Below are 11,644 nucleotides of genomic sequence, written 5' to 3'. Positions count from 1 at the left end.
TGTGGGTGCAGGGATGGAGCCAGCAAAAGCAAAGCTCAGCGGTGCCTGGAAATGGCCCTGCATGGGGAGGGCACCCAGAAGGGCTTCCCTAAATACGCTGTAAGCACAGGGAAGGCAGCTGAGGGAACCCCGGTCCCAGCGCCCAGAGGGGCAGGGGACGGAGTGACAGAGACAGGCTAAATTCAGCAGTTCCTCAGAACAAACATTCCCCCTTCAGAGCGCTGGTAGGAAATGCATTTCGCTGAGGAACTGGATAGGCCTCGACATTTTTCGCTACATTTACCTATGCACAAATATAGATCTTTGCATGTACTGACATAGACAGAGAACACAGATTGGATGAGCACAGTGCAAATTTGGCCATCCAAAAAGGGAGTGTTTCACTGAAGCTTTTTCCCTGCTTTCCTCCATCAGGCAAGAGAGGTCAACACCTCCAAGTGTGACTCCCTCTGTGCCAAGAGTTAGAGGTGGCCTGGGCAGTCCAGGGCAGGGAGATTTTTGGTCCCTGGGCTCTGTGCCAGACACAAAAATTTATTTTCCTTAATACTGTGGGTATAATAGAAATGTTGAGATCATTTAAAAAACTGAAGCAACAGAGAATGAACGATGTAGAGTGAAGGAAATGTCCTCGTGCAGCTTGAAGCTTCAAACATTGTTGATGCTGTTATCCTTCTTGCTTTGCTTTGCTTTGTTTTGTTTTAATATAGTGATCTCTGGGGATATTTTCTGTACTGCCTTTGTTTGCCAAGGCAAGTGATGCTAGGATTGTGCTGGGATGCAGTTAGAGGGACATGGGCACGTGGTGCCAGTGTAGGTGCCAGTGTAGGTGCCCTGGGACCCTCTGCCCAGGCTCCAGCTGCCGCTTCCGAGGGCCTCTCGCTCCAGCAGCTCCTCTGTGACAGCTGCCAGTGCCAGGCTGTACTTCAGAGACACTGGCTCCTCCAGAGGCAGCGCTCGATACTCACGGTCAGACAGCGGAGCCCTGCCTGAAAACCAGAGAATTTCTGACACGTGTTTCAAAGGATGAGCACGACCTCCTCAGCTGAAACAGTTGAACACTTTTAATGACACGATTTCCCTTGATTTCTCTAAAATGAGGAGTTTTCAGGATGTGCATTAATAGCAAGAGGCGAGCTATTGACCTTCCTCCAGGCTTGCACTGTCAGTGCTCTCTCTATTAGGCTGTGCATTTCATCTCCCTCATCTTTCATGCATTCCTACCTGTCCTAAATTGACCACATCTGAAGTCACCTTTCCAGCAGCCCATCTGCACAGAAACACTTGCAATTGGTCTCTGGATTTCCCTTCCCCTCACTCTTTGGTCATTGAAGCACCTCTCAACAATCCAGTTGCTGCTTTGAGCACCAGGGAGTTAAAAGCCTGCCTATCTTTCCATACTCCATCTCATGCTGGCTTTAGCCAACTCTTTCATTGTGTTTATTTTATCATATCCTTTCTGTCTAACACATTTCTTGCATGATTTTGCCTTCTGGAAGGTGAACCTTATTGGTGGCAGCTTGTACTTGGCATAAAGATAAGAGGGCTGTTTTTTATTTTAATGGTGAGCATTGTCAGATTTACTTTGTTCAAAAAATAAGAAAATCCCCCTTTGCCTGTGTGCAGCCAGTTCTCAAAGGAAAGCAGGTGGGAGCTGGTGCAAAGGAGCTGCAACACCCAGCTGCAGAGTGCAGAGGAGAAGGCTGAAGGAAGGAAAAGCAACACAAGTCCCAGGTGCCTGATGAGAGACATGATGGGGCTGGGGAGGTGCGGTGGGAGGTTGTCCTTACTGTGTCAGACCTGAAGGGACATCTTCCCTGACCAGTCCAGGTCTCCTTAGGAGAGACCCTGGATCAACATCTACTGGAGAATGCGGCCATCAGCTTTTCTCTAAATTGAAAAATATTAATCTACACCCTTTAAAATAAAAAGCCCTTTTAATTAGAAGCTCTTTGAAACCTTTCTCCGTAAGTCCACCGGGAAACGTCTCTAATTCACTGTACAAGAGTACAAGAAAATTACTGGGAGAGGCATAGCTCATTAGGGCTTGCTTTCTTTTAATGAGACCCATGGTGCTGGGTCCTTGAACCTCAGGTACTCAGAGGAGATGGCACAAAACTTGAAGAAGTTTTTCAAGAAAAATCTTGAAGTAGGACTGAGTCCCACTGAGGAGGGCCATTTCTGAGACAGGCTCCCCAGGGACTCGTTAGGGCAGATAACTGGAAGCCGTGACTCCAGGGAGGCCAAGGTAATGTGCCGGCAGCTCAGATGCTGGGAAAAGCCTGGCTTTGCCTCATGAAGCAGAAAGGCCAAGCTCTGAGCCCCAGCCCCGGGGAAGGCAGATCCTGTCCCTCACACAGCGCTCAGGGCCCTTCCTGGGGCAGGGGGCTGTGGGGTGTGTGATGCTGAGTGAAGGACAAGGGTATGGCAGTGCCCAGCCTCACTGGGGTGTGCAAGGAGGCGAGGAGGCCCCAGTGCCTGAGGACAATGTGTCTCCTCATAGGCTTTGCTGGCAGAGGCGATTGCCAGAGCCATGGGGACAAAGCCTTGGGTTCTCCTGGCCACTTCCAGCCTTGCCAGCGCTCTTTGCCTTCTCTCCCAGAGCTTGTCCTATGCTGTCCCACAGCTGCTTCTTCCCTGCACACTGCAGACACCCCCCTCGCTTCCCCACCTTGCTCTCACTTGCCATTGCCATGCAGTCACTGACGTCTGTCCATCCTCACGCTCTGTTTTATGAAACACAAAGAGACGGACTGATGTCATCCTCCTTTGGGAGGACTTCATGCACGACAGCATGACCCTTTGAGGGACATTTCTTCCTCCTCATGGCCACTCTCCACCTCCCAGGCTGCCCTGTGTGGCAGTGCTGCTCTCTCCTGCTCTTCCCTCCCTCCAAGGAAAGCTCCACCACTGGGAAACCACCCTTCAAGCAGGCGTCCCAGCGCGTCAGCCTTCCCATGGCCTTTCCCCTGAGCACCAGAAGTAACCTCACCGTCATCCCCCAAGGCTGCAGCCCTTCAGCTTCTCGCATAGACACGGCCAAGCTGCGTGCCTGCTGCTGCCCCATCAGGCCCCCGGGCAGCAGAGACACGACACCCAGAACAGAAGCCCCCTTCGTGCAGTGAGCCTGGCTCCTTCGGCAGAGGGGATCTCACAGTCACTGTGCCAGCCAGGTGCCTTCTGCCAGCCTCTCGGAGATGTTGGCAGGTATCAGCTTACAAGCACATACCCCAGCCGTGGGTCAAGCGCTGACCCACCAGCTCTTTCACAAAGTGACCTCACAGTCCCTTTCCCAGCCACGGTCCTGCTCTTAACCTTCACAGCCATTGGATTCCTACTGGATGGGGTGTTCCTGAGACACAACTGACCACACGACACTGTACCCAACCATCTCCTCCTTGTGGCCCTGTTGGCCATGAACACCATGAGTGGAAAAATGTCCCTCAGAAGAACTGCTGTATTTATGCTGCTGCATTTTATATCTCTACTTCTGCTCTCTAATCTTTCTTCTTCCTTTGCCTTTTCTGTCTTCAGAGTTCTCCAACGACAAGACAGTCATTGAGTCATAGGATCACTGGGGTTGGAAGCGAGCCCTGAACACCATTGTGGCCAACCACTCCCTAAATCTCCCAATCCTCATTCCTGCTCTTTTTGAAGACTGTTTTAATGTCTGCCTTTTCAAAGTCCCCATGAACATCTGTTGTCTCTGGCCTTTCCAAGGTGTTTGGGAGAGGTCTCACAATGAACCTGGCCAACCTTCTCAATATCCCTGACACCAAAAGCCCACATTGCCAGGTGAGTGCCCAGAACACAGCACATCCCTGTCTGGGTCCTCAGGGCAAGTTCCGAAGAGAACCACAAGTGATTTCTCCCGACAGCCCCCCGACTCCAGTGGGCTATTTGTGCAGCTCATGGCTTTCCTGAGTGTTTTCCTCAGTGCTGCCCTGCCCCCATCCTTTCTGCTCCACAGGCTGTAGATGCCCCACGGTGGCAGCTCTTGTGCACAAAATTGATGTCAGCATGAAAAGGAATGGGGAGATTGGATCTAAAAAACAGGTTATGAAACCAGAGAGCATGAGTGTCATGGTTTCACTGCAGGAGAGTTCCAGCTTTGGGGCCAAACCACAGAAGAATTGGTCCCATAAATCAGGGCTAAAAATCTTCATCCAGCCGACACACTGAGCAGATTGCCCAGCCCAGGCACTCTGCAGCCCCTCGTGCCAAACTTGCTCCCCAGCACGACAGGAGAGAATTGGCCCAGGGGCTCCTCAGGCAGCTCCTGCTGCCCCAACCGGGCACCTGCACCAAAGGATGTCTCTGTCCGTGCCTCACGGGCACACACACGGTGCCCTGCTCCTCTCCCAGCACATCCCATCTCCCCACAGGATGCCTTTCCCCAGCTAAGCACACCTGTGCTGGCCAGGCCGCCCATTCCTGCACCCTGCCCCCATGCTCCCCACAGCCCCCGAGCTGGCGGTGCTGCGCTGCAGAGAAAGTGGGCTGTGGTGCCCAGGACCACGGCGTGACTCCCTTGGACTGTGCTGGTCAGGCTGGGAGGCAGAGCCAGCTGGTGCTGGTCACTGCCGCTGACCACCTCCTACACAAGCCCTTCTGTAGCCATGGAGGGTGCTCAGAGGTACCCGCCTTATTCCAGTGCTGTGAGATGGGTTTGGGTGCTGCGCTGCGTCCAGCCTGGGCAAGTTCACTGAGGGTAAGACAAGTCATTCACCAGACTCCTTTCCCTGCCCCTGCTGTGTCCCCTGGGCTTGCTGAGCTCTTGTTTGCCACTTCACACCCGCATTTAGGGTATCACCTCTGGGCAACACTGTGCTGGACAGGCTGCTGCTCGGTGGGGTCCATTCACTGCCAACTCCCTGGCACACGCTGTCCCTCCCTGCACATCCCCTCTGCTCTCCTGGCACCTCCCAAGTCCCTACAGAAAAACATTCACCTGCCATCGGCCCTGCCACATGCTCCAGAGCCCCAGGAGGGTCAATGAGAGACCATTCACCACCTGCATGGGTGCTGGCCACCAACAAGCAGCACCTGAAGCAGCCCTCAGTCCCTTGAAGGCCATACTGGGACCATGATCTCGTCTCACTGAGCCCATGAAGTCAGTGAGCAAAACTACAAGCCTCTTTAGAGTCTATTCCTTTATCATGTTCTTGAGAGCAACTTTGGCAGAAGACATAAGCCTTCAGACACTGCACTCAGGAGATGCCCTTTCCTGATGGAAATGGTGTCATGGAGGTCAGCTCTATCGGAGAAGGGCTCCTTGCCTGTCCCTTCCTGCAGTCACAGGACTAAAACACAGCAGGAGTGGGACCAAGCTCCAAGAGCACTCACGCCTTACACCAACACAGCGGCTCTGAAGTAGAGTGAGGAGGTGGGAAGAGAGCAGCTCTGAAAAGAGCAAACACTGCTGGTCTCTGGCAGTGCTGCTGTTCCGGGACTATTCTTCCCCCTACCTCTGCCCACAGGCAGGGGCCCTGCAGCTTCACAGAGGTCTCAGAGGAAGGGTCTCGGACAAGCAATTCCTGCAGGGTCCTTTGCTTTGTATAAATACAGACAGAGCATGATTCCTCATTTACACAGTCTCTGGGTCAAACTCAATAGGTAGACAGTGAATTGGAAGAGGGATGAATAATGAAATTAGGTTATGCACATCATTACCACACGAAATACAAAGAAACCCCCAACACCACCAAAACCCATAGAAGGCAGGCTAAGACTGTAATGAGCTACATTATGAATGCTGTGCAGAGGAAAACAGGTAGTTTATTGTTCCTGGAAAAAAACATCCATTCATCAGTTTCCACATTGTAACCTTGATCTCCTGGTTCCTCAGGCTGTAGATGAGGGGGTTCACTGCTGGAGGCACCACCGAGTACAGAAATGCCACCACAACATCTGGGGATGGGGAGGAGATGGAGAGGGGTTCCAGACATGCAACCATGACAGTGCTGACAAACAGGGAGACCACGGCCAGGTGAGGGAGGCACGTGGAAAAGGCTTTGTGCCGTCCCTGATTGGAGGGGAGCCTCAGCACAGCCCTGAAGATCTGCACGTAGGAGAAAGAAATGAAGACAAAACAGCTGAGTGCTACACAGACAGTAACCACAAGAAGCCCAACTTCCCTGAGGTAGGTGTCTGAGCAGGAGAGCTTGAGGAATTGGGGAATTTCACAGAAGAACTGCTCCAGGGCATTGCCATGGCAGAGGGGGAGTGAAAATGTACTGGCCGTGTGCAGCAGAGCATGGAGAAGCCCACCAGCCCAGGCAGCTGCTGCCATGTGGGCACAAGCTCTGCTGCCCAGCAGGGGCCCGTAGCGCAGGGGTTTGCAGATGGCCACGTAGCGGTCGTAGGCCATGACCGTGAGGAGAAAAAACTCTGCTGATATTAAAAGGACAAACAGAAAGGCTTGTGCAGCACATCCTGCGTAGGAGATGTCTCTGGTGTCCCAGAGGGAATTGGCCATGGATTTGGGGAGAGTGGTGGAGATGGAGCCAAGGTCAATAAGTGAGAGGTTGAGGAGGAAGAAGTACATGGGGGTGTGGAGGCGGTGGTCGCAGGCGATGGCGGTGATGATGAGTCCGTTGCCCAGGAGGGCAGCCAGGTAGATGCCTAGGAAGAGCCAGAAGTGCAGGAGCTGCAGCTCCCGCGTGTCTGTGAATGCCAGGAGGAGGAATTCAGTGATGGAGCTGCCGTTGGACATCTGCTGCCTCTGGGTGTGGAGCACTGAACAGGGAGGTAAAGAATGTGAGAAGTTAGGGCAACTATTCAATTTCTAAAAAAAACCCCAAAGTGCCTTTCACTTATCGGGAAGATCTTGGGTGAGCTCTGGATGGTGGTGGTGGAGGGAGGGTGCCCCAGGGAGCAGCAGGCTCTGCTGTGGGCTCTGCAGGAGCCAGTCAGTCTGTCCATCAGCCCTGATCTCAGCTGCTCTCTGCCGGCAGCTGTTTAACCTGGAGGACCATTGCCCTCGGCAGTTCCTCACAGAAGAAACAGGATGCTGATGGGAGCAGAGGAATCCAGTTTCTGAGTGCAGATCTCCAAACCCCTCCAGACCACATCGTACCTGAGGAGGATCTCAGCTCTGCCCTCCCAGACAGGGACACAGAGGGCTCATTACAGCTGCCCACTTACAGCCACACAGCAGCATTTCCACGGCCGTAGCCGCGAGGCATCTTCCCCATGGGGCTCCTGCGTAACCCAGAGATGCCCTGGGAGAGCTTTGCCCTACTGGAGGACAGCCTGCGGCCCAGCAGCACCTCCCAAGGAAACACTCCCATCGCCTACATTTGTTACGCCCTGAAGAGAGGCCGAGATCATTGCCAGCCTCACACACTGCAGTACCCAGAGCCCCAGAGGGGAACAGGCTCAGACTTGGATGATTTCACCCCATGGACATACGTGCATGACAGTACACGCAGCACTGGGGTCTGAGCTGCATTCGACTCCTCACCCCCAACACCACAGAGTGTAACAGTAAGATCAGGGTGGGAGGGAGAAGAGGAGAACATGCCAAAGCACCCTGCCGAGGGAGGCAGGAGAGGGAGACCCTGTCAGACACTGCAGGTTTTCTGCTCTCTGGTGGTCAGGCTGCTGCAAGGGCAGCTCCTGGCCATGTCCCCAGGATATTAAGGGCAGAGGCTCTGCGTGGGAGTGGGGAGACCAGGGGGTTGCTCCAGGGAAAGCACCTGCACTGCAGGGGATGGCAGGGAGACACCGGAGTCCCTCCTCCCACGGCTTTGCTGGGAGCAGTTCTCTCTTCCTCCCTGACCATGCCTCTGCTGCCTGGAGAAATTCTTGGCCAAGACCTCTTTCTCGGTCCCCACGTCTCCTCCCTCTCCCTGCTCACAGAGCCCATCCCACACACGCTGTGTGCTCAGCTCTGCCCTGCACACACCTCCTGGCAGCAGGGCACTGCCCAGGGACAGCTCTGTGCGGGCAGGGGCTAAGGAGCAGCTCAGACGAGTCCTAACGAGAGCTGGGGCCTCGGTGCCTACCCCAGAGCACAGAAACACATTCCCATATCCCACTGCCCACCCAGACAACCAAGCAGCGAAAACTCAAAGCACAGATGTCTTTCACATCCTTTCAGGTAATCCCCTACCTTGACATCCATCTTTAAAATGACCCTCTGCAAATGTCCTCAGGGTGATGGAGAACTCTGAGCAGCCCTGACCCATCGCTGCACCCTCTGACAGCAGAAGGACCCTGCCCTGCCAGGGTCACTCCTTCCACCCACAGCTCATCCCCACAGCGCTGTGGGAGCTCCCGGGGCAGGCTGAGTGCCGAGCCTGGCAGGCGGCAGAGTCCCTGCCCCAGCACACAGACCCCTGGTGCACAGGGACCCTGCTCGCAAGGACAGCCTTATGCACCCCTGGATGCACACACGCCTGCAAAGCCCTGCAGCCATCCCCGGGTGAAGGCAGCCGCCGTGCCCTGTCCTTCTGACAGTGCAGCAGGGAAGTGCTGCTCCTCAGCATGTCCTCCTCCCCTGTGCAAGGGCAACTGTGAGAGTCCTCCTCAAGGATCATCTATGCTGTGGGATGGAGCAGCTGTTGGATGTCCCTCCAGGAACACCAGCTGCTTTGTCCTGCACCCAGACACTTACCACGTAGAGGGTTGGGAAGGTTTCTCCCCCAGTCAGCTCCCAGCATCCTCCCACGCCAGGCTGCCTTCCCCCTCTCCCTGCCCGGCTCCTCTGCCCTCGGTGCCTGCAGGCAGTGCCCTCAGCCCTGCTGCGCTTGGCAGAGGAGCTGCTCCTGGGCAGAGCTGTCTCTCGGCAGCGCTGCCTCATTGCCAGCAGCTCCCTCCATGGCAGGAGCCCAGCCCAGCTCGGCAGCAGAGGCCCAGCCCAAGGCAGCCCTTTCTCTGCCCCTCGGGGCTCCCTCCAGGTGTCCCTGGGGCTCCAGGGGAACCTGCTGTGAAACAGGCTGCAGGAATCCCTCACGTTCCCTCCCTCAGCTGGGGGGAGGGGCTGCTTTCCAGCAGAGTCATTACTCCTATTAGAAAGCTATTTGGCCAGAGAATCACTTTTGTTTTCCCATCATTAGACAGGACAGCAGGAAGGTGACAGGGAAGGATCTAATTTCTCTAGAATGGCAGGATGTGTTCCACTGAGTGAATTTAGGCAGTTCCTCCTGGGTCGTTAGGCCTGGGGCTAGAAGGACATGCAGCTCCCTTGTGTCCATGCCATGTCTCTGCTCTGAAGCAACGCCTTTGCACACACTCGGTCTTGGACACCTGGTACCAGGTTTCCTTACGGCAAGTTGGATCTGGCCTGGTTGCACAGCTGTGTTGCTTCAGCCCAGATGTGCAGCAGTGCCCTCAGCCAGGGGCACAGGCGGAGGAGCTGGAGCCGTTACTGAGCAGACACAGCTGTGACATGGTTGCAGAGCTCAGCATAGCTCATTTTCAAGGACAGCATCCTCCAATCTCAGCAAGGGTCCAGATCCAAACTCACTCTGAACTTGAAAGGCAGCTCAAGGGCACCATAAGGAGTGTTTTCTACTTCAGGAACAGTTAAAGGGAAAACAAAGACACTGTGTGGCCATTGCTGGGTGCCTGAAAGAGAAGGTGACTGGGTTTACTCAGGGTAGTTTGTCTCTCTCCATCCTCTTTGCTTTTGATAATGGAAGGACAGGATTGCTGGACAGGGGAGGGCAGTGATGGTCTTTACCTGGAAGTCATCAAGACTTTCAGCATCATCCCTCCACAAACTTCTTGTGTCCAAGCTGGGATAGTGTGGGCAGCTTGGCTGGATGAGTAGTTGAGTGAAAAACCAGCAGGATAGTTGGGCTTGGAAGAGTGTGGGAGCTGTGTGGTTCTCTGCCCAGAGGCATCTCGCTAGTAGGGCCCTGGAGGAGTCTATCTTGCAACCTGCCCTGTTTAACACCTTTTTAATGACCTGGAGGATACAAGAGAGTCCTTTGTCATAACATTTCTTGAAGGTCTCACATTGAGGAGAGCAGGGCTGGGCTGGAGGGCAGGCTGCCATCCAAAGGCCGTAGACATTCTGGAGGGATGGGACAACTGGAATCTCATGATATCCTGTAAAGATTCAACCAAAATTTTTCTCCTGAAGTGGATATAGGCTCTGAAGTGTCATAGGAGATGGACAGCCTAGGCAGGTAGTAGCTCTGCAGGAAAGGCTCTGCAGGGCTTTGGGTTACATTAGGCAAAAGATGAGCCATCAGCAAAGATGGCCAACAGCACCCTGGGCTGTCTGAGCACTAGCACAGCCAGGGGAAGTGATCATCTCCCTCTGCTCAGCGCTTGCTACACCACAACCAAAATACTTGACCAGGGATTGTTTCCAAACCGTGCCAGAGAGACATCGGCAAGCTGGAGGGACACAAAAGTTCATTGGAGGGCCACAGAGGTGGTCAAGGCTGGAGCACTTGTCCCCTTAGGAGAGGCCGAAGGAGCTGGGCTTGTTCATCCTGGAGAATAGAGGGCTTTGCGGGGAGGATGTACTAGACTTGCATTGCCTGTGGTGAGGCTTCCAAGAAGACTCTGTGGTGCAAGGCAGGAGCACAGGAGGCAACGAGCTGAAACACGAGAGGCTCAGGCTCAATATAGGGAGAAACTTCTGCAATGTGAGGGCAGTCAGAGATGGGAAGCCATTTCCCGGAGAGTCTGCGCTGCCTCCACCCCTGGAAGTTTCAAAGACCCATCTGGATAAAACCATGAGGAAGCTGGTGTGATCCTGCTTTGAGTAGGATGTGTCCTACAGCTATATAGGAAGGTCCCTTCCAGCCTGAATGAGGCGCTCATTCCTCACATGGGTGACGAAGTGCGTTGCATTAAATGATAACCGTTAGAATGGAGAGAAGAAGTCCTGTTCTAAAAACTTTATGCCAGAAAATAATACCAGGAAAGAAATATCTTGTCAAGGTCAAATGAATGAAAGGAATATCATTAAAGAAATCAATTTTACCACCATGAAGAAGAAGGAGAAGAAATTATTCGAGAGCATGTTACTGCTCCTGGATTTATTGCAAGTAGAAATAAGGCAAATTACATGGTATGTTGACCCCAGCTGGCAGCTAAGCCCCCACCCAGCTGCTCACTCTCTCCCCCTGAGCAGGAAGGGGGAGAGAAGGGCAAAGTCATAAAAACTCATGGGTCAGAACAAGGAATTTGTCTCAGGTTGCTTTCCTTCCTCGGCCTTTGCTGAGGGGACTGAATAGCCTCCTCTTTTGACAGAGCCAGAGAATGGTTTGGGTTGGAAGGGACCTTAAAGATCACCTAGTTCCATCCCCACTGCCATGGGCAGGGAAAGGGGAACCCATCACTGGGTGGGCTCGAGCCACCAGCCTTTCGGTTAACAGCCGAATGCGGTGACCAGTTGTGCCACAGAGACTCCCAAAGTGAGCTACGTAGTGCTTCCCATCGGCAGGCAGATGCGCGGCCATTTCCAGGGAAGCTCCGTCGCGTGTAATGGTGACTTGGGAAGGGAAACACCATCACCCTGAATGTCCGTCCTGCTTTCCCTGACCCCCGGACCTCCCCTCCCACGGCATTTCTGGGAGCAGCCCTGTCTCGTTCCCTGCCCACTGCAGACCACCACCTGCAGTACAGTGCTGGGAACCAAACGCACTCCTCCTGCAGCCTTGCACAAGCGCTCCGACCTCAA

At 54.0% G+C, this 11,644-nt stretch overlaps 1 protein-coding gene across 1 annotated transcript; it reads right to left on the bottom strand.

Annotated features, from left to right (window-relative positions):
- Positions 1–5,743: 5,743 nt before the first annotated feature.
- Positions 5,744–6,712, bottom strand: LOC142051308 (olfactory receptor 14C36-like). Its single transcript, XM_075080449.1, has one exon. The coding sequence runs from the start codon at positions 6,710–6,712 to the stop codon at positions 5,744–5,746; it is 969 nt and encodes a 322-aa protein (XP_074936550.1).
- Between the last annotated feature and the right edge of the window lie 4,932 nt (positions 6,713–11,644).

The sequence above is a fragment of the Phalacrocorax aristotelis genome, unplaced genomic scaffold (assembly GCF_949628215.1).
Source record: "Phalacrocorax aristotelis unplaced genomic scaffold, bGulAri2.1 scaffold_88, whole genome shotgun sequence".
In the NCBI taxonomy this organism is placed as follows: Eukaryota; Metazoa; Chordata; class Aves; order Suliformes; family Phalacrocoracidae; genus Phalacrocorax; species Phalacrocorax aristotelis.
The sequence above is the reverse complement of the archived record's forward strand: the minus strand, read 5'-3'. Positions and strand labels throughout refer to the sequence as shown.

Bases quoted from the DNA above. Each gene is read 5' to 3' on its own strand.
- LOC142051308 (XM_075080449.1), bottom strand. From the start codon at position 6,712: ATGTCCAACGGCAGCTCCATCACTGAATTCCTCCTCCTGGCATTCACA.